The sequence below is a fragment of the Ambystoma mexicanum genome, chromosome 7q, assembly GCF_040938575.1.
Source record: "Ambystoma mexicanum isolate Mex_15411 chromosome 7q, UKY_AmexF1_1, whole genome shotgun sequence".
Taxonomy (NCBI): Eukaryota; Metazoa; Chordata; class Amphibia; order Caudata; family Ambystomatidae; genus Ambystoma; species Ambystoma mexicanum.
Genome location: NC_090941.1, coordinates 992264566 through 992287831, shown reverse-complemented (window position 1 = coordinate 992287831; position 23266 = coordinate 992264566). Strand labels below are relative to the sequence as shown.

At 43.9% G+C, this 23266-nt stretch overlaps 1 protein-coding gene across 2 annotated transcripts in view; it reads left to right on the top strand.

Annotated features, from left to right (window-relative positions):
* Nucleotides 1-23266, top strand: part of C2CD3 (C2 domain containing 3 centriole elongation regulator) — a 594096-nt gene that overhangs the window by 186522 nt on the left and 384308 nt on the right. For both annotated transcript variants that reach the window (XM_069640138.1, XM_069640137.1), the window contains 3 exons: nucleotides 3385-3497; nucleotides 21439-21557; nucleotides 22056-22187. In XM_069640138.1, coding sequence (XP_069496239.1) covers nucleotides 3385-3497; nucleotides 21439-21557; nucleotides 22056-22187 — 364 coding nt within the window. The remainder of the gene's footprint in view (nucleotides 1-3384; nucleotides 3498-21438; nucleotides 21558-22055; nucleotides 22188-23266) is intronic.

Below are 23266 nucleotides of genomic sequence, written 5' to 3'. Positions count from 1 at the left end.
ACTATGTCCCTCACCCATAAATGTCGAACCAGGCTCCCATATACCTGTCCAATACTATCTCCCGCCATACCACAACAAGGCCAACCAGAACTGCCATGAGGCATTGCGTCAACATACTTCGCTTCAAGCAACAATGAGCAGGGGGGGGTTAGCTTCCCTGTCCTCGCGGCCAAAGAATGGATTGCTTTCCCTCTATCTTTAAGAGGGTACCCCTCTTACCAACTATTCTGAAAAAAAAGCCAAAGTTTGGCTCCATGAACAAGACCCTAACCTGCGTGTACATAAATCATGTATTCTGTAAATCTGATGTATATACCTAAAATCTGTACCATTCTACGCTGACATATTGTATACGTGTAAATTTGTATTTCACGGGTACTTCATCATGTATGTATGCATTTTTTGTAACATGCAAGTTCAGCGCCCAGTTGCCTAAGGGCTTGATGCGCTCTATAAATCAATAAACAAAACTAAACTACTAGGTCGCTGCCACCACAGCAAATACGTTGGGTTCAGGAAACTCAGGGTACTTAAGAGCAGGCACTAGAACTATGGGCGGTGGTCTGGTAATATAGCAGACAAGGAACAAACAGGAATACTTCAAGAAAATGGGATTGCAGAGAGAAAGAGAGAAAAGCTAGACAGAAACAGGACAAGTCTGTGGAGCAGAAATTCTTACAGAAAACAGGATGTTTACAGAAAGGCAGAAAAGATATTGGCAAAGAAGTGAATGGGCCTCTTTACGAGCTTGCCGGTCCGGATACAACGGTACTGGTAAGTATGCCGGTACCATTGTATCCGGACCGGCAAACTCAGAGTTGTGCTTGCGGGTGCCTTTCATTCCGCCAGGTTTGAGCACAGCTTGTCAAATGCACCAGCACCGTTCTAAACGAAGCCGGTGCATCCGACCTCCCAATTCCCATTCAACCCTATGGGGCTCAATGGGAATGGTGAAGAATTTTTTCCAGAATGGGCAAATACCGGGTCCGGCAAGGCTCTAATGACCCAGTAATTGCCCATTTCTGCGTGCCTGAAAGGCTACAGCCAGCCTCCTAATGAGGCCCAGTGTCTTTAAGAGCAATACAGAACAGGGATTCAGAAGTCAAATGCTGGAAATCAAGGAAAAGGTTCAAAAACAGGCAGCCTGCAAAAACAACAACAAACAGGATTCAAAAGCCAAAAATCGGGATATTGAGGGAAAGGGTCAATAACTGGTCACAGGAGCACAGAACGAACTCCCAGCTGAAGCAGTTGACTGAACAACTGCTTCTGTTCCAAGTGAGCTTAAAAGGGCCCTCCGAGGCAACAACCCAACAGGGTGGATCTGATTGCAGTGTCAAGAAGCTGTGTTCAATTAGGCCCAGCCCTGCTCCTGTAGCCTGCAGCAGTGGATTGTAATTAAAGTCTCTTTAGCTCTCAGCAGCCTAGCCTGGAGTGGCTTGGAACATGTGAATGCAATCCGGGCCTCTCCAGCTATTAGTAGCTTGCTGCAAACAAATGTATTCAGTATACCTCCTCCATCCCTTCGCCTCTTGCACAACATACATGTACTAAAATGCATCTGCTGGTTTAACCCAAAACCCGGGATGGAACATGAAATTAGATTTGTCCACAACTGCAGCGTAAAGCAAGTAAATAAATGCAGAGGCAGTTTGTAGGTTTTAACTGCGCAATTATGCCATAAATAGTCTCTGAATGCACACATGCATCTGTGCTGGGTGGCAGTCATGTAGGATCGTGACAATAGGGAAAGTGAGGCACATGGGGCATATGGGGGTTTTCCAGTGCCTTAAGGAAGGAGTAAGACAAGGTTTCCGTGCATGTTGCTAGATGCTCACACAGCTACGGGTTACTTAGGAAAGGGAACCAGGCCGTATCAAAAACATAGATGCACTTAACGAAAGGTCTATTCATTGACAGTTGACACCGTTCTTCCCACTGACAACGGCTTTCCTGTCCTATTTAAAATTAACGAGAAACTGTCCCCCATCCTATAACTTCAAAGGCTTTGAAAGTACAGCTATTGCCATCATAAATTCGGACTGAAATTACGTTGCACAATAGTGTCTAGTTTTAATGCACAAAGCTACTGACACTAGCCTTTCAATGCTAGTCACTTCATCTCGGTACAGGTTTTCTCATACAGCACAAATATCAGAGACCGATTAACTGACTTAAAGATCAGGAAATGAGATGTGCCTTTCTATAATACAGAAATAAGGAAAGAGCTATACTCTTTCACGCCACATGTGCACATGGTTCCATTTGGAATCAACTAGATCTACTGTGGCTGTTGCCACCTTATTTCTAGGTTCCACTGGTAGGGCCTGAGACCAGCACCGTAATGCTAGTTGCCCTGCTTTTCGCACATATGCTTCATGTTCTACGTTGGTGTAGGTGGCCTATTGCTAAAGGTAAATTCGACCCAATGCATTCATTGGCTGAGTGAAACTCCCAGCATTCTTAAGGCATGAAACCTGACACCTCACTATTCATTTGCAAATGTGCCAAAGATTTCTGCAGTTAATATAGTCACGATGTACCCAAATTATTTATGGGATCTGTTGCTTCATCAATTGATGACATGCTGTTGCTGCTAAAAAGCCCTCTAAGAATACCCATTCCTCAATACGCCATGTAAATAGAAACTGTGCACTGTAAATCTAATATTGCATTGTAAAACAAACCATACACAATTGGATTGACCAAAATCAAGGCGGTAAAGTGATTCACTAACCGAGAACAGTAGGAAATGTAGAGATCCCCACAAGCAGAGGTATTGCACGGATCGCAGTAACTTTTCAGAACGTGAGAACATCATGTCAGTCGCGTAAAACAGTAGTCTGTTGCTTAGCAACTCTGTTCTGATCTTCTGAGAAGTGCACCAAAATTCATAACCAAAGCCAGTGAGGCTGTTTGGAAGCACTTGTGTTAGCAATTATGAAAAAATATTCGGAGCGAGGCTCGTTAGAGCAAAGAGCAACATCAGGAACACACACGTTGCCAACGTGCCTGCAAGGATGCAGCAATATGTTTCCGAGCAGTCGGGCACATATCCATGCATCAGCCCTGACTCTAAGGTACATTGTAGCAGGTTGTATTAAAATGCGTTTTCAAATGTTCCAGACACAATGGTTTCTTTTCCTGTCTGGATGGGATCTTAGAGATTTATTTGGATAAGGCATCTGGGTTGTCTTTGTGCCACTGTGGATTTACGCACACCTAAATGCTTTTGGTTGGATAAATATGCTATTCCTTTACTTTTCTCGGTGTGCCAGGATCTCGCAATATTCTAAAATATAATATTCTAATATACTAAAAACCAAAAAGTGCTTGAAGTGTTTTGTGACAATGTGGTTAATTGTTGTCCTCTTTTGTTCGCAGCACTTTCTTTGTGGAGTTTCACTTTCCAGTAGCATCCACCAAAACTCCAGGAGGCCAGGTTACAATGGCTACAGAAATTACCCGCATTGCTTCAAGCAAAATAGTTGGTGGAGGTACAGTTTATTGTTTACCTGTTCAATTTATAAACTGAAAAAGTGTGTTCAAGATTTTTGTAAAAGGGTTATCGGGAACCAAAACACACGCTCATATTGCATCTCACATAAACTAAAAGTAAGAGGGCTTATTGGGGACCCTCAACCCCTCTAATTCTTTTTTATATTGGGGCAGGAATAATCCAGCAAAGTGCAAAAATGTACTGCTGTTTGGAGGTAACACAAGCTGTGTATGATCTGAATAGTTGACTTCCAAGCAGTTTGGCTCATGCTAGGTTATTTTTGGATGCCCACATATCGTATGTTGTGTTTGCAGACATTTCAATGTTTTCTTCTAATGGTCTTCTTCGTCTTTGGTTGAAGAAGAACTTAGAGTTTCAAGGAAGCTTCCAGTCTTGATGTTAAATAACCAGCACTTGAGATAAATGGTGTACCAGCCACTTTTACTCACTTAAAACAATGCAATACTCCCAGCAAAAGCGAGTAGAACTACTTCTAACACAAAATGGGAAACCATGGACGCATGCACCCAGCTCGCGCCCACACATGTCCACTCTAATGTTTGGATCAGTGGTACAAACAGAGCATCACAGCATGAAGGAGCTCTAATATTATTACTGAGGGGGAATTTTATTGTGAAAATACATATTTTCATTTGCATAGTGGTGCGAGTCCTGTAGTGAACGGAGATCTACAGACCAGACCTGCTAAAAAATGTATAACTGAAACGTATAACTAAACTGATTAATTTGTTACAGTGCAGTGGCAAACTAATAAATGCGAAAGATATAAACGGCAACTGATATTTCAGGATTTCTCCAGGGACTTGCTATCCCAAAGAAATACATGGTCACTCAAAGTTCACAGAAATCTCTCAAGGCTCAAATGGTATTGGGGTTCCCTTCCAAGAAGTGTATATGATGCACAAAGGAAATTCTTAACAGAACTAAAGTCTCTGTGGTTTTCCCAGTGTCCGGGCCTTGCCTTCTATCCTGGAGGCCATGGTTGCTTGAGCAATCGTCATTTTCACAGAGACCTCGCTTTTAAAAAAATATATATTTTTATTGCATTTTACAAACAATAAACAAAAACCTCATAACATCACTCCACACATCTATTAAACATATTTACTTGCTATCAAAATTCTAATTCTACTCCCCCTTAAACATAGCCTATATAACCCTTCTTGTTTAAATATTCTCACATGTCGCTTCTCCCTCCTCTAGCGCTAGCCTCACTTCTCTTTCACTTTCATTCGCAAGCAGCATTACGGTCTACTCTATCCACCGCTTGATGTATTTGCTCCCGTCTGCCCCCTGATCTCTCAAGGCTTTCTGCCACGCTCCTGTTTCCACTCTGACCCATTTTTCCAACTCTCTCCACCAGGTAGCTGTATATGGTTCTTTGGCGTCTTTACACTTCATAGCTATACCATGCTTGGCTAATATGTACATCAAATCTTTTATTTAATTTAGCAGCTTATCTTTGACATTCCTCTTGTAGCACCCCAGCATGCAGGCCTCCGGTGTCTGGATATCCAACTCTATGCCGCCCTGAGATGCCTTAAGCGCAATCCCTTTCCAAAATCCCTGCACTATTGGGCATCCCCAAAACATATGTATGAGCTCAGCGTTACCCTCCCTGGATCTGGGGCATTCTTGTCTAGTTGCGCCTTTGAACGTTGCTATAACGGCAGGTGTAAGGTATGCACTATGCGTGATGTGTAATTGTATTAGCTGCAGTTTGGCGTTTCTAGAAACCTCTTTATGGTACCCTGTTAGCTTTCCCCATTCTCCATCATCCAAAGTCCTTCCCAGATCCTCCACCCTCCGCTACGGTGAGCCACAGGTCAATGTCCTCCTGACCTATGGTTTCTCCCATAGTGTTTGGCCATCTGTCTCGCACTGCCCTCATTACAGCGCTGTGTTACAGGAATTGGCCTACATGTAGGCCCTTCTCTTCTTCCAACTATCCAAACATCTTCCACCCTCGCTCTTTCCACAGGTCCCCCACCGTGGCTACTCCACACGTTTCCCATTGTGCCCTTACCACTACTCTACTGCCCGGTTTCCCATTCAGCAGTGCTGCTATCGGGCATCTTCGGCAGTGTCATTCCTATCCCGGCACGCCGCTTCCTAAGGAAAAGGGAAAAGAACAGAAAAAAGGCATTAGTAAGCATTCAGCAAATCTTCGCTTATTTTTAAAGACTGTACGAGCTTCAAACGCTTACCTGAATCCCAGCCGCTTTGGGGGAACTCTGTCTCCGGAACTTCTCATCCATCTGCAAGAGGGAAAAGACGCTCCAGGTTAGCATGGAAACATCTAGAGGCGCCGCATACCGCTCTTACTCACCGCATTTCTTCTTCATAACCGGCATCGACGCTGAAAACGTCGCAGCACCTAAAAGACACAGAAAAAGAACCCAGTTCAATACAAATACGAAAGGGTCGCATCGCGCTCTCACTCACCTTCAGCGCTACTCATCTCAGCAGCACGTCGCCATCCCCGGATGCCGGCCATCATCTAAGGAAGGAAAGGAACGAAGTTGGAGAACTGTTCAAAAGACTCATTATACTTATACCTGTCGGACTCTTGCCAGTGAAGTAACTAGGCAGCAACGAGCCCGCATCAGTCAACGCGCCCGTGCGCTGAAAGCAGGACGGAGATCACACATTCCAAGAAAACAAGGTGAGCTGTGGATCACAGGGAATGGTTGGACCCCGAGAAAGAAGGGGTTCAAGCACACAGAGACAATAGGGAGTTAAACGCTACCAATCCTGTTTTTCAGGCCCAGTCTCCAGTCGAGTAGAAGGGTTCGAGGTCGTAAGAGGTCAGAACAGGCTGAGTGAGGTCCCCGTGGATACCAGGTGAGCGTTACATCTGCTTGACCTGCTCTTATTCCTCAGTTCATGCAGTTAATCTCTGCACTCAGTTCTACCACCAACTCTTGATATCTCTCATCCAGAGCTCTTTTATTCTGTAACTCACTCTGAGCTGTATAATCCATGTGCCACTCTCTCCCCTTGCTTCCTCCTCCTGCTGCCTTCCAAAGCTGACTGGGTAATGTGACGAATCTAAGGATGTTGTTCCTTCTCCACTAGGGGGAGACCTCTCACATGTCGCCAGGGCAGCGCGTCCACATTACAATAGTCCCCCCCACCCCCCTAGAGGGGTGCAGAGAGGGAGGATCACATGGGGGAGGAACGCGGTATGCCCCTACGTTAGTACCCCTCTTCAATGTTCAGTACTCCCCTCACTTCTGTTGGTAAGGCCAATATCTGTTATAGTCAAGTTAGTTGATCTAATCTACTTGACAAGCTTCACACCTTAGGAAATACAAAGTATATTACATCTGACTCTGAACAGTACTGATAAGAACAGGATAATCAGGAGTCCAAGGATCACTATGGAGAAACAGAATGATCATTCTAGCTTCTCAATGTCTGAGAATATGAAGATGATCAGGAGTCCAAGGATCACTATCGGGCAGCAGAATGAGCGTTCTAGTTTCCCAACGAATGAGGTTGGTCCAAAGAAACTCCCTTTTTCAACATGGTAGTTTAAACATCAGACAGCTGAAATGCAAAAGAGAGACGATCCTCCCAGGAGGAAACCGGCAAGCCATGCCGCAGCGAAAAGGACGAGAACCAGCTGGAGAGAAGCTGAGAGTGGAGGAAGAGAGATATGCGAGCAACGTCCGAGAAGCCAGGACTGCTCATGTTATTGCCTTCTGGAACCTCCAGGCATCCCGAGAACCATTGAAGTGCCCAGCAGAAAAAAGCAACGCCGGGAAGAGCAGACATCACGAGAGCGGCTGCCGACCGCAACAAAGCCCCGAATTTGACCGGAGCCTCCAGAGAAGCTGCAGCCGCTCGGGAAACACCAGTACCTTCACTGGGAAGCATACAGGTCCCTGGGTTATCCGAGTGCTGCAGGACATCCGGGAGAGCAAAGTGGTGAATGTGGAGGCTGCAGAAAAAGGGTCTGGGACCCCGGGGACCGAGTGCAAGTCTGGAACATGCACCCTTTTAAAAGCCAGAGGTGAAAGCCAATTCAAACATTTTGAGTCTGGGACACGCACCCATATGAGAAACTGAAACAAAGTCAAACCAAATATTACAAGTCAGTGACCAGTACCCAAAGAGAATAGCCTATGAATTGTTACTTGGCAGGAGAGTAAACCAAGCAACTGTGATTATTATGAGTCTGAAACTCGCACCCATAGAGGCACAGTCTGTGAGAGGACGAAGGCTTGGCAAGAGAGTATACCAAGCTGGATCGAATGTTGCGGGTTTAAGACTGCACCCAAAATAAGTGAACAAAACACAATGCAACAAATCCTACACTTGGCAATGGGAGTGTGCCAAGTTGGTAGGATAACTAGGAGAAGCATAAAGAGGATATTCTTGTGAACTGCCTATTGACACCTGTAGAAGCAAGTACAGGCCGCAGGGGCCTCAAGAGAAGAAGAACACTATAATAAGGAATCTAGGGGAAAGGATTACGACCCTAACCGTGGAGACCTATGGTTTTGAACATTTCTTTATTTGTGGCACTTTTTGCCCAAGAGACTGGTAACTTTTTTGTTACTTGGAAAAACAAAAAACACTTTTTCTTTAGGAAGCAATCATCCTTGCACAGTGTATTTATATTGTTAGTGTTAGCGACAGAAGTAGGCTTTTTGAGACACAATAGGGACTGACTTTATGATTTGGACATTCTGACAATTTCATTCATTTTCTTGGAGGCAGGGCAACCCCCTCTTAGTTCCTAGGGGATAGGCAGGGAAACCCCCTCTTAGTTCTTGGGGATAGAGAGGCATCTTTCCAATGCTTTTTCATATAATAAAAGTTTCTGCCCGAAACATGCCACCATTGTGTCCGAGCCTAACTGCTGCACCCTTACACTAATAAATCTAACACTTCCTCCATCTGATATTCTCTACCTTCCTCCTCATCCTCAACAACATCCTTCCACTTGTGTACATTTCCTTCTTCCTCCTTTATCTCTCTACACAGCTCCTGAATTTTATCAGTGTCTTCTTTCTAATGCTCAACCATCTCATTCTCCTCATCTCCACCAAACTCCTCCTGAGGATCGCCCTCCTCCTCATCAACTTCACCAATCCTCTCAACCTCACTAGCCAATTCCTCCCCTTTGACAACTTCATCAAACTCTGCCAGATGTTTAGCCATCTCCTTCTTGTCAACTTCCCCAACTTTCTCCTCGTCAGGCTCCTCATCCTTCCTCTGTTATCCAACCAGCTCTACCTAATGAGTCTGACTGACCAACCTACCCCTGTTGTTTAACCACCTCCTCCCTCTCAACTGGACCAACCTCCTCGTGCTGTTTAACTACCCCCACTGTTGGGGAGAATTTTCATTTCTGTGCCAATTCCCTTTAACCTTAGAGAACCTCAGCTCTTTTGCTGGACTCAGGGCTTTTTAATTTTAACTCCTAAATGAGTGAGACCTTTTTCTCACTCTGAGGTGTTTTTTCTAACTAGGATTTTTTGTGTTTCTTACTGTTTGATGGAGTCTATAAAACTCCATAGGCATCTGCATTTTGCATTGTGACACACAGCACCTTTTGTGCAGTGCTACTGAGTATGTTTAACTACATTTTCTTGGGTGACCTACTGTTCCCAAGAATAGTAAGACGACCCCTGTCTGTCTTACCCTTTCTTTTGCGGGTCCAGTACACACACCCCTATGTGGAGTGCTGGGGGGCTTACATAGTAGCTCGTTTATCCCACTCCTCATGTACAATTACTTAAAAGGTGAGGTTTTTGGGACTAGAGGCAGAGTTGACCACTGGAGGCCAGAACCTGACGAAGAAGACACGGGTCGACTTCCTCCCTTAGGCTGCTGGGACCAAAAGCCTTAAAACAAGCTTCATTTTGGTGCAACCCCCGACTTGCTGTGAATTTCCAAGGCTACAAAATCCCATTACCCGAGGACCGCTGACCATCATCGAGTGCATTGTCTTCCAAAGTGAATCCTGCCAAAACTTTGTGGACATCCAGAGGACGCTACAGAAGCAAGAAATCTTCATCCAGAGTCCCCTCACCAGAGTCCAATACTGAGGGATCCAGTAACTTCTAACCAGGGCTGTTCGTTATTCTTTGGTGCTGAGAAAAAGGCGCCAAAACCACAAAGAGCTGCTAAATCAAGGAGAATCCATTGCTGTCGAGTGCCCCAGAAGCCCACCAGATGTTCTCCCTTTCGTCACCACGACCAAGGAACAGTAACAAGGGTCTGCTGCACTGCAACAAGAAGGCATCCCAGCTGGAACAAATTCTTCAGTTCACAGGTACTGTGGGGCTTGGGGTACATCAACCTTTTGCCATTTGTGGTGATTCCTCCCTTGGGAAGTGCTATTTTACCCTCTTCCGAGTTGACCTCAACTCACTTGCACTGGCATTTCAGCTTGTGCTTCTTCAAGGGGACTCCTCTATAGTTGCTGTGATTTTCTTTTTTAACTAGTCCATTGACCTTGGCTATCCTGGCTCCCTAAAGGCCCCTTTCTGAACCTATTGGCTTTGGCACTGCTTGTTCCCTTACAGATTTTAATTGTTGAACACTATTATTGCTGGGGTAAAGAATACTGCCTATATCCCTCTGGGAGAATCTAACTGTTTTTCTAAGTACAAAGTGTTTTCTAATCCAGCTATAACCTTTCCCTCCTTATAACTCAATATTGCAGTTGTGATCACAAATAAGTGCTGTTACTGACATCAAAGTATGTCCCTCTATGCTGGAAAATGTATAACATGAAAAGTTACTCACCTGCCTTATTGCTTCTGTTACAAATTTAATCTTAACTTGGGAGTAATGTTAATATTAGTTGCTGCTTTTTAAAGACTGCTTTAAATATCTTTGTGTATATTTAAATAAATATTAAACTATAACTTTAAGTGTGTAAGTGTTTACTTGGATACCTGTATTTACTGATTTCATTGTACAGCTCTACAGCTCACATTACCCCTCTTAAGCTAAGCCTGGCTTCTCAGTCACACTGCCTACTTGTGTAGTACAGGCTTATATTAAAAGGTGGGTTACCCAATACCGAGAGATAAGTCTTTTGGGTGTAGTCCCACACCAGTTGGACTGCATCAATTCTTACCTAACACCCACCTAATCAAAGTAACCAACCTAATTTTTCTTTTCAATTTGAACAACCACCTGGTGTTTTTTTAGTTTTGGTTACCTCTTCCTCACTCTTTGCCTTCTGCTTGTATTCCCCCCCCCCCTTCAAGCTCCTGGGCTTCTGCAGCTATTCACACTTCACTCACATCTTCCTCCAGCATTCTCCAAAACATCGGCAATCTCCAACTCCTACTCCAAACACTTGCACTGACAGACTTGGGGTTTGTCAGTTTTAGTGCTGTGTTCCCGCTTCCAGCCATTTTCTGGTGAATGGAGATTCAGGTGTGTGTGGTGCAATAGGGATTGACTGTTGGGCTCCGCCTCCTGGAATGGCTTTCAGCTCTGATGTAGTACTTGAGATTGAATCGCCCTTCTCCATAGGTAGTCTTCTGTCTGCTTGCCACATCCTGGCCTGGCCTTCCATCGTCCCTTTGGGGTAAGGGAACTTGGGTGTCTAGGCAGCTGGTGTAGGGATTGGCTGCTGAGCCCCCTCCCCTGTGGATGGCTTCTAGTTCTGATGTGGGGCTTTGGGTTGACTAATCCCTCCTCTTGGGCTGTCCTTTCACACCTTAATCCTGCCCCCGGTGTGTGGTGGGTGGAGGGACACTGAGTGAGTTAGATGCATCAATGCTTCGTCCCCCTTACTAATTGAGGTCCCTCCTTAGATTACTTAAACGAGACCTAGGGGTAGTTATGATAGATAGTGCGCTCTTAATGCCGCCAAAGATTTGATCAGAATAAATGCTACATAAAAGATGGGCTATGCTGCGTCAAAGACGCTTCCACTGGTGCCCCCTAGTAGGTACCAGGACATAATAACAGAAAGAAGAATTGAAGGTTAAGTTTGAGGCGCAAGTCCCATGTATTTAGTTCAATATGAATTCAAAAAAGTTCTTGTAAAGAATTAGAGTTCCTTCAAATTGGATCTTGTGCTGTGACAAGTGAAGTCTTTAGATTTATTATGATTTGTAATAGTACATCAGCTGACACTTGTTTGCACCCTCCGGGTCGTTATGAAGGCTGCAATCGATCATTAATTACATAAACAAAAAATGTTATGTGGAGACAAAGTAAAAGTAATAGAAAGTAAAACATTACAGAGTAGATTGAACACATCATAAGAGTGTAAATTCATCACATCATAGAAAGTAAAACAAGTCATAAGAGTAAATGAAAATTAAGAAATAGTAAATTCATCATGTCATTAATACGAAATTATTACAAATTTGCCAAAAAGTAACCCTGAAGTTGAATTAGAAGCCATACCATGGTTCAGTTGAGCGATGGATGATATCACAGGTGTTGAATTGATCAAGGAACAGAAACATCAAAAGGAATGAAAGATACAAAGTGGAAGTTAATACTACAGGCAATTTTTACCTTATCTCTGTACATTTGAGGTAGCATGTAAATGGGAACATCTCATTAAGCATTGGTTATGCGCAAAAGAATGTCTATGGAGCACCTTCAATAGACCGTGAACATGTATATTTGTGAAAGTGAAGTCACCAGTAAACTATGTAATTAAAAGTCAAGGAGTAAGTGGGTAAGGAAATAGAAAAACAGGAACCTTAAGTACGTGTTATGGGAAATATTAAATGTCACATACCAGTATTCTATATAAATGAATTGGCCATTGTAGAATATTGTCAGCATTAGTTAATCTGTTGACCTATATAAAAAGGAAGAACCAAGAATGTGATTAGTGATGGCAAAGGTAAAGGCCAGGGCAAGACGAATGGTTCAGGAAAATTAAAAACGTAATTTACCCTGATGCGGCATAATGGTTGTCAAGCATATCTATAGGATGTGATTTAGTAATGTCGTCAATAGGAGGGTCTGTGAATATAAATAGTGTTGTTTAGGGTAAGAAATCTTGGTTGAAATTGTGCAAGAAGATATTGTAATGTGAGCAGAATGGTGCTCAATTCGGAGTAAATAAATAGGATTCCCTAGTTTACATACCTGTTTAAGCAGCATGTTGCTATATTAAAGATTAAGGGGCCCAATCCCCATCACAAAAATGGTGTGCGTGCTGGTTCCGTCCGTGTTGTGGACGGTCGCGCCACGCACTAAGAGATCGCATCGGACACATTGTGATGTCACGCGCGGGTAGTACGCATGACGTCACGCGCTTTGCATGGGTCGCGGCTCTGGTTGGGTAAACAACCTGAAAAAAAAAATAGTTGAAAAATGCATAATGTAATGGGCTTGTAATAATGCAGGTTCACAAAGGTGGTATCAGGTGCATGTGAAAGGGACAATGATTGTCCAGAATAAAAACTACGTTGTAGATTGTATAGAATGGCAGTTAGTGTGAGAATAATGCAAAGAGTCACTTTGTTATAATAAGGTGAACACAGAGTCTCATGATGAATGTCTGTGGCCAAATGAGATGTTCCCATCGTCAAGATGCATGTTCTGACAAAACACTAATGAAAAATAGCAGCGACAGTTATGTTACAAAAAGTGTAATTGAAAAAATACTATATGGATAAATACAAGTATGGGGACAGGAGGAGGAAACTAACATAAGTAAGGTTGTCTAGGACTATTGTAAAAATCTTGTAACATTATCATAGAATACCATTGTAAATACTGACAGTGACAATAATGTGCAATGTACATATGGTAACAGAAGTTATAATTGGAACGCTAATGCAGACTCAATTATAAAAATACATGCATTCCATGGTCTGTATTGAGGCCTGTATTGGGACAGCGAAATTGACAAATGAGCTTCGATTCTAATTGTCTGAGTTTGAGGCATATGTTGCCACCACATTTTCCACATTTCGCTCTAATCAAACCTATGAAGCGAATATCTGCTTTGTTGTCCAATTGATGTTGCGTTTGCCAGTGGATCGCCAGGGGGAAAGTTAGTGTCACTTTTATTGAGACTGGATAGATGTTCTCTGATGCAAATTCTCAGCCGTCCGATGGTGCTGCCTGTGTATAGCTTGTGACAAACACATATAATAGCATAAACAACCATTTTAGATTTGCAGTTGATAAAGTCTTTGATTTGAATTGGTGTCCCACTAGTGTCAACAAATTCTTGGCAGTTTTCATGAGCATATTGGCATTGATTGCAATTACCGCATTTGTAAAAACCAACAGGTTGTTTCAGCCATGTAGAAGAAATTCTGGTGTCAGTTGGGTCAAAAAAGTAGGGGCTGAGTTGATTCCAAAGAGTGTTGGCTTTGCTAAAGGTAAACTTGGGCTTTTACGTAATGTAGGGCGCAAGATCTTTATCCAAGTGCAACAAATGCCAATGTTTAACGGCAAGTTTGTATAGAGATGGCGAGTCTTTAGAAAACTGCGTAATGATCGAAATAGGGCTGCTTGAAATGGATGCTGCGGTTAGTTGAGCAGATTTTGTAATCAATAGCTCTGCACGATTGGTTTTAGAGTATTTTTGTAATGCTTTACGCTAGGGATGTAACGGTATAACGGTATACCGTTAAAGATACCGTGAACCACTCAATTGAACAATAATAACCGTCACATTGTGTATACCGTGTATACCGTTAAGTGTGCTTTTCAATCTGATTTGGAAATCTGCAGTAAGCAAGTGCTGTGCAGTTTTGGTCTTGCATTGTTGGATGTGCCATCTGCCAAGTAATTTCAGTTGGAGCAATTTTTAATGCCATTCCATAAACTACACCTGCCTGGCACAAAATCAATATGTTAGCAATAGGAAGAATAAATACAGTGCCAAGAAGGAAAGGGGTTTACTTTGGGTTGGCGGCTTTGGGGTTTATATATATTTATAATGTATAATGTTTGCTAAACATATGACAATGGGGGATGTCCATACATATAATAAGTCACACTGCGAAATTCACTCATCTCTGTGGGTATTCCCTGCTGCCATACCAAAGGGTAATGTCTGATTACTGAACACCTTTTGGCCCGCAAGTAAACTAAAGGCTATAACGTAAAGAGAGCGTGCGTGTGCGAGTATGCGCACAAGCTTATACTACCATCAGCCTCCACTGATCTGGGGCATGCAGGTTATAAATAAGGCAACATGTTTATCTTCACCAGTAGACGGTGGAGGAGCTAAAAGCCTAAATGACCACTTAAGAAAATCTATTCAGTTGCTTTGCCAGTCGCAGCAGGGCTCTCCCCACTCCTCCTCCTCTCCACACGCGTTTGTGTTAGGTGGAAGCAAGGGGTGGCATTTCAGTGGAAAGTATGTTGAAAAGCCCAATTCTGGCCCTGGGTTCCTGGTTTTGTTTGTGATGATAAATCTGACAATTTATGACCTTTTAGAAAATATTTGTTAAGATTGGTTAACTCCACCTGCTATTCCGCGATAACCATGATATACCGTCATTTGGCAAGAAGGTTATCATACTGTCATAAAACTAATACAGTGACACCCCTACTTTACGCACTGTGGTTTGCGGCTACCCTTTCTGCTTGAAGCAGTTACTCAATTGGATACATTCTGCATTATAGTCCTCAGGTTTGGAACAGTTTCTTCGTGCCCTATAAAATTCGCCCCCTCGAATGTTAAGGATGGTAGCTTTCTGGTGATAACTCTTGGCGTGCAGGATGGCATTGACTGCAGTAGGTTTTCTGAAAGTCCTGGTTTCTAATGTGTTCTTTAACTAATTGGAAAATGACAAAATACTGAGAGGCCTACGAATCCTTATTTTTCCTAATTTCACCAATGAAGAAGATGCCAATTTAGCAGCTAAATGGGAAGCCAATCTTACACAAAGCTCACAAACCATGGTAGAATTGGTTATCATGCATGCTGAAAGGGAACATATAAGAGTTATATCTCAAATTGATGTTCTGAAAGAAGAAATTAAAGCTATACCTAATCCTGAAACAACCAAAGTAAAAAACAAATTGAGAAAATGAATGAAATACTCAGGGAGTACCAAGACGAAATTAAATTAAGGAAATTTCGCAAATACTTTAGAGACAATCAAGACTATAGGCAAGACAGAGTATATACATTTCAAACTAAATATGATACTGTTCCCTCCAAATCACATGGCATTACAGCTAATACGAGTCCAACCAGTTCGGACCCAGACTCAGATGGCAAAACACAGACTTCTAGTGACCAAGCTTCCAAATTAAATGCGATTCCTAACACAGGAAAGGGTTTTTTAGAACAGATACGACGTTACAAAAAGGGCAGCCAACGGGTGTGTCTAAACACGTGGCGGCTGATGTACTATTACAAATCGTAATAAATCTAAAGACTTCACTTGTCACAACTCTGCAAAAGGCCTTCAGGAAGTACCAGAACCTACAAGGACCAAGTTGCTCGCCATAGTTTCCGAAGGCAAGCAGGTGAACCAGAATGTGCTTAAAAACACTCTGGACGCTGCCAAGACAGCAGGGAGAACCCTGGCACAAGGTACCTTGCTCAAGAGACATGCATGGCTGAGGGACTCTGGTTTCAAGCCAGAGACCCAAGCAGCACTGATTAACAAACCCGTTGAGGAGACCAGACTGTTTGGCAAGGCAGTGGACGATGCTCTTGAAACAGCCAAGAAAGAGCATGAGACACTCAAGTCCCTTCAACAAATTACCCAGAAACCCTCTTCTTCGAGAGGGAGTGGCTCCCGCCGGTCCTTTCGTGGGCAATCTTGTTTTTCCCAGAACCAGTATAATGCAGGAAACAACTGGAATTTGGGACAAGGGTCTAATACCTCCACCACTTATCCACCCAGAGGACAGTGGCGTGTGGAAGGTAGAGGCAGAGGTTCCAAACCCAGAGGCACTCCGGCCTCTTGTCAGAAATGACCTGTGGATCCAGGACCCCTCCCATGCAACCCCGGTCGGGGGGCATATGACATCTTTCCTTTCTGCATGGGAGGTGATAAATACAGACCAGTGGGAACTCAAGACGGTCGCCCATGGGTACTGTATAGAAATTGCCCGACCACCCCAATTCAGACCGCCCATATCAAGACGCCTGACGCCGGACCACCTGCAAATCCTACTGCAAGAGGTGCAGACCTTTCTAGGAAAGGACGCCATAGAAGTTGTCCATATTCGACGGGTAAACAAGGGTATTTATTCAGTATACTTCCTTGTACCCAAAAAGGATCTCCCCATGCGCCCTGTGCTAGATCTGCTCCCAGCAAACAAGTATGTCAAATCTCAAAAGTTTCGTATGGTCACTTTACAGGAAGCAATCCCGCTGTTGAAACAGGGGGATTACATGGCAACACTGGACATGGAAGATGCATACTTTTCTATGATGCCAGCTCACAGAAAATACCTAAGGTTCATGATCGAGGACAAGCACTATCAGTTCAAAGTGCTCCCCTTCGGCATTGCTTCCGCACCAAGGGTGATCACAAAGGTACTGGCAGTAGCGGCAGCACACCTGCGCAGACCTATCTGTCCCGGTTTACTCTTACCTCGACAACTGGCTCATAACAGGGGAGTCCTACGAAACATGCTTATTGAATACTCAGAAGACAACAGACCTCTTATATCAGTCTGGGCTTCTCTATCAACGAGAAGAAATCCAGCCTAGACCCCAGTCAAGTCAAACAGTTTCTAGGGGCTCTAATTTGGACAAAAGACGGCCTCGTCCTCCCCTCAAACGAGAGGGTGCAAAACATGCTGTTTCAGATCCCTCAGTATGAAGCCAGTCGGGAAGTGACGGTATGCAAGGCCATGCGACTGTTAGGAATGATGGCGTCCTGCATTTACTTAGTTCCTCATGCGTGTCTGCGCATATGTCCCATGCAAGAGTGGCTCAACAGCCAATGGTGTCAGGCCAGCGGACAATGGGAAAATCTGGTAGTTGTCTCACCAGCCCCATTCTCTCTCAGCAGTGGTGGTCGAGGGAAAGCCTCTTGAAGGGGAAAACCTTCACCACCCCCGCAGTAGAAGCCACTCTCACAATCGTCGCACCTCCCACGGGGTGAGGGGGGCTCACCTGCTTCAGCAGACTGCACACAGCGTGTGGTCCCCTCAAGTAGCATCCTACCACATAAATCTGCTGGCGGTATTTAAAGCACTGAAAGCCTTTCTGACACAGTTACAGTCCTGATCTTGACAGACAGCACCACAGCCATGTATACCTGAACAAACAAGGGGGCACACACTCTCCAGGGCTGTCCAAGCTGTCCCAAAACATTTGGATATGGGCTCTCAAACACAGGATATTCCTGTTGTACCAACACGTTCCAGGGGAACTCAATCATCTGGCAGACGTGCTCAGCAGAGATTTCCCACTGCCTGTAGAGTACGAATGGCGACTACACGAAGACATTGGGCCTCATTCCGAGTTAGGCGCAAAGGGATTACCGGCACCGGTAAGGACACTGGTCCGGTAAACCCTGTGCGCCCTATTCCGAGGTCCCTGAGAGGGTCCCTCCCTAAACGCCTGGTCTGACCAGGTGTTATGGACGGGACCCGTTAAGGGACTTCGGAGCTAATAATGGTACCGCAAATTGCGGTGCCGTTATTAGCTACTTCCCCATTCCCATTGAGCCCTATGGGGCGTGAAATGGGAATGGGGAATGGATTTTTCAATGGGGATTTACCGGTCCCTCCAGGGTCGGAATGGACCGTTAAGTCCCCATTGAACCAGGTCGGAGTCGGTACCGGTATGGGAGGTAGTCATGGCGCAAATAGCACCATGACTACCTCTATACTCGGAATGAGGCCCATTGTCTCCAACATTTTCGCAGAATGGGGTTTCCCAGAGATCGACTTGTTTGCAACTCTGAAGAACGCTCAATGCCAAGATTACACCTCAAGGTACCCACAGAACCGTTCCAAGGGGAACGGGCTCTGGATAGCATGGTCAGGGAAATGTGTTTATGCTTCCCTCCCCCCCCCCGAATCCCTTACTCAACAGGAACCAGTCACCATGATATTGGTGGGCCCGCCAACCCTAGTTCTCTCATCCGATGGAGATGTCCCTCTACCCTCCTATGAAACTGCCCTGCCCGTACAACATATTATCTCAGGACAGGGGAGAAACACTGCACCCATGCCCGCAAACTCTGAACTTAGCAGCCTTGCTCCTGAGGTCATAGAGTTCGGAAACCTTCAACTCCCTCAGAGATGTATGGACATACTCAGGGAAGCGAGAAACCCCGACACAAGATATTGCTATTCCGGTAAATGGAAAAGCTTTGTTATCTGGTGTAATGCCAAGGGCGTCAATCCCATTGACTGCTCTCCTACTCACATTGTATTGTACCTGACCCACTTACTGGATTCAGGCCTGGTTTTTAATTCCCTAAAGGTTCACTTAGCTGCTCTCTCAGCCTACACTACATCACAGCAAAAGGTGTTGTGATGGAAGATATCAATTATCAAGGCTTTCACGGAAGGGGTTAAAAGGATTCATCCCCCCATTTCTAACCCAGTTCCCGGATGGGACTTAACTGTGGTTCTGACTATACTCATGGGGTCCCCCTTTGAGCTTATGCACAAGGCAAGTCTAAAAGACCTTACCTATAAGACAGCCTTCCTAGTGGCTATCACTTCTATTAGAAGGGTTGGTGAACTACAGCCCCTTTCAGTACTAGACCCTTTCGTTACTGTTCAGAGATAAGGTGGTTCTGCGCACTCACCTTCGATTCGCGCCTAAAAATATTTCCAGGTTCCACGTGAACCGGTCAATAGACCTGCCCACTTTCTTCCAGAACCCCTCTAACATGGCCGAAAGAAGCCTACACACGTTCGATGTGTGCAGGGCAGTGATGTTTTACCTGGAAAGAACAAAACCACAGAGGGAAACAAACCAATTTTTCGTTTCAATGGCAGCTGGCAGAGAAGGGGATCCTGTCTCTAAGTCAGCTATCTCAAGGTGGATAGTCAAATAGATCACACTTTGTTGCACTCTTGCTAAGAGAGAACTGCCCTTCAAGCCTAGAGCACATTCTACTCGAGGCACTGGGGTTTCCATAGCATTCATTGCAATCGCTCCCCTAGAGTCCATTTGCAAAGCAGCAACCTGGAGTTCTGTACACACCTTCACAAAACACTCTTGCCTAGACACTCATTCTAGGTCTGATTCTCAAGTGGGACAAGTAGTACTAAGACATCTTTTCTCTACTGTTCCTTCTCACAACCCACCTCCAACTCTCGAGTACTGCTTGCTAGTCTATACACAGCATGTAATTCTAAGCAGATTAACAAGCATAAGAAGACCTGCATTAATCACCGTAATAGCATGTCTGATGATTGTATCTGCTTAGATTCACATGCGCCCACCCTTCCTCCCCACTTGGGTGGAAGCAACATAGACGTCTTACTACTTTCTCTCTTTTATGTACTCACTCACGATAGCGTTGGGCTCCCTCGTGGCAAAATAAATACAATCGGAGGGACCTCGGCGCGTGAGGGATTTTGGGTACACTACACGTCACGGTAGGGATAGTGTTACAGACACGCCTATGCCTACGTCCCCTTTCGATCCTCGAAAGACAAGATGCAATACTCTGCGGTTACCACTGGATGTCGGACCATATGCACAGCATGTGAATCTAAGCAGATACAATCATCAGAAATGTTATTAAGGTAAGTAATGCATGTCATATTATCCCCCAGGCCCAGCATCGACTAGCTCCAGGAGGTACCCAGCCCCCTTGGTCATCCTATTGAAAGGACCGCAGAGCTAGCTAAGGGACTTCGTCACATAGGAATTGGGAAGAGATCTATCTGCTTTGGAGTTCAATTATATTTTTTCTGACCTAAAATATATCCCAATGAACATCGGAATTACCATTGTATTCCCTTAAAAAACATTTTACTCCCATTTTCGAAAATGGGGAGTAAACTACTCCTACTACAAGTATTATCCTAAGCCCTGTGCATAACATTTTACTGGTTCTGAATTGATTATCCTAAGCCTTGTGCATAACATTTGACTAGTTCTGAATTCAGACATCACATTGGCTTGGTCCCTTGAAATAAAACCTATAAAAGGTTGTTGAAGTCTGTTGGCAATGGCTGTAAGGAACCAGCCAGTGTGAGCAGGTAGTAACTACCTAACTTGCTATGATTAATACTATTTGGTACAGGACTGTAGAAACGTTTGGCATGAGTCTGTCTTCCCTGACAATGATCTGGTGAACCTCCCGGCTGAGATTGTGCTACAAATGTTCACGGGAACAAATGTCAAGAGGGTATGCCTAGCAATGGAGGGCCAATATCTGGGATGATGAGCTTAGATATACAAGGCGGAAACCAGACCATCAGTGCCTGCTGGCCAGGAGACCAGATTCTTAGGTAACACTTTAAGATAACTGATGGTCCAGGGTATTTCTTAGACAGAAACTGTTCCTAGTGAGCAGGGGAATACGGCGAGAGAATACTGCTGCAGAAAGGGGAATACTTCATTAGAGGTCCAGCAATGAGAGGTGAGGTAAATGAATCCAACACTTGCAGTTGCCAGAGGCAGGTCCTCAATATGAGCAGCCTTAGTATATTCATACATTCAAATGTAAAAAGGGTTCCGTTTTGTGTATCCACGCAACTATACATCCCAATTACTATTGGGAATCCTTTTCCCGTCAGTCTGGGCACCAAAGGACTCTTCAGTCAAGGGGTTAATCCATAGCTTCTCAGCTCCCATGTACCATTCCCTTTTGCATATGCCGACAAGGTGTGAATGATAGAAAGCTATAGACAAAGATTACATATTTCACCATGAAGGTAAGATTTCGCTCCTCCAGTATTTCCAGTCAGATGTTTTTTTTTTCATAAATCACATTGTACAAAAGAGCTCTGGCAAAACAAGTCTGTTTGAAACAACTTGCATAACTGCTTTCTCATTTTCCTTCCAGTAGTGGCATTCCGGCAGAGGTTTGTGTTCCCGGTCCATTTTGGCGGCGTGATGATTGAGCATTGGTGGAACTCGGACCTTACGTTTAAAGTATTTTTGAGGAAAAGTACACAGAAGAAGGTAGCTCTTTGGATAGTAACAGCTTTTATGCATCAGTTTTAGTGTAACAAATACACGTACTGTTATAGCTGCAAAACAGCCCACAGAAGCTCTCATTCATAATTCTGTCTTAGGCTTCAGAGTCCATTCAAAATGTGCCGTTTTATGTTTTGTTGCATTGATTCCTATGGTGCCACCTGCAATGCATGGAAAGGTAGTCACAGTGGATGTAAGGATTGTGAGGTTCTCTGGAGCTTTTGTGTTATACACGTATCACTCCCCTAGCTATGCTGCATAGGGATCATGGACGTTGCAGTCCAGAGCATCTGGAGGGCCACATAATGAGTAAGCATGACAGAGATCATGAGTAAACACTTACAAAGAGCAGATTTGCCCTTTCCTAGCACTGCCTTTTCAGATGTATTGCATTCTTTTTATGTAGCAGTTTATCTTCCAGATTGTCTGGGTATCAACTATGCCTTATTACTTTCACATTGATCTCCTTTTTGTCCTACACAGCCAGTGCATATTGGTTCAGCAACTCTTTCTCTGCGAGATGTCATCCAATCGGAGATGCTTTTTTTGAAATGGGACCTGCCAGTTCACCCTGTGCAGGAAGATGAAGGGAGCACACAATTTGGACCCTTAAAGGTATTCAATTAATCTTTCATTATTTTGAATTCAATTCATAAAAGCTTTATGGGGATAAAACAATGTTACCTGAATATGTATTGTAAAACACATCATACAAAACATAAAACTGAATTAAAATGACATTATAATAAAAGAACTAGGTGATTAGATTCCTACAGTGCCATCGTACCACAGGTCCACTAGGAGGTTTAATTGTTTTCTACTCTCAAAACTCATTCGAGCATCTTTTATTCCTTAGACCTGATTTTCCAAATGTCCTTTAAGAATCATACAGTCACTTAGGTTAAGGACAGCTAAAAGTAAATAATAAAATGCCACCCGGCATGGTCAAAAATCACAGTGGAACACTCATGTAATAGGTTTCTTTTCCCAACAGTTGCGTAGTGAAACCAAAATAGTCACATGGGCATAGGATTATGAATTGGCCAATGTTCGCAGAACGCGGTGTCTACTGTTCTTCTGTGCCACTTTGCGACTAACAAACTAGACAGTAAAAGTGCAACAACAAAAGAAACTCGATCAGACTTATTGATTCTGTCCAATGGGCTAAACGATAATGTTTGATACCTGGAATGCTCTTAAATGGAAAATAAGCCTGTACAGATCAAAGTTGTCTACTAGTGTGCATAATTCCTTTATCTGCCTCTACATTCAAACTAACATCTGTCGAAATGTAGCTTTTGACACATTGTGTCTGCAGTCATAAAAGTGACTCCAGCTTTCATAGCTAGGCTCTTGTTATGCATGAGTCAAAGGGCTCTCCCAGCAGTATAATGTAAAATAACATCATCTGTAATTGGCATTTCCCAGACCATGCCATACAGTTTCAGTGGTACACTTGCCAAAATCTCTTTAACATAGGGCCCCCCAATACCATATGTACCAACTCCTTGGTGATGTAGAAGGGTACACAGATCAAATGTTTAAGGGAAGTTTTGTCATCCTTAGCAGTAGCCTTTGTGTTTTCCATTCACCATGGCCTGCTCTGGTAGTTTATAATGCCCTGCGGTTTGGCACTATATATTGATGAGGAACGTTTGAGTTCTAGCTCCTCTTCATATTCCTAGATAACCATA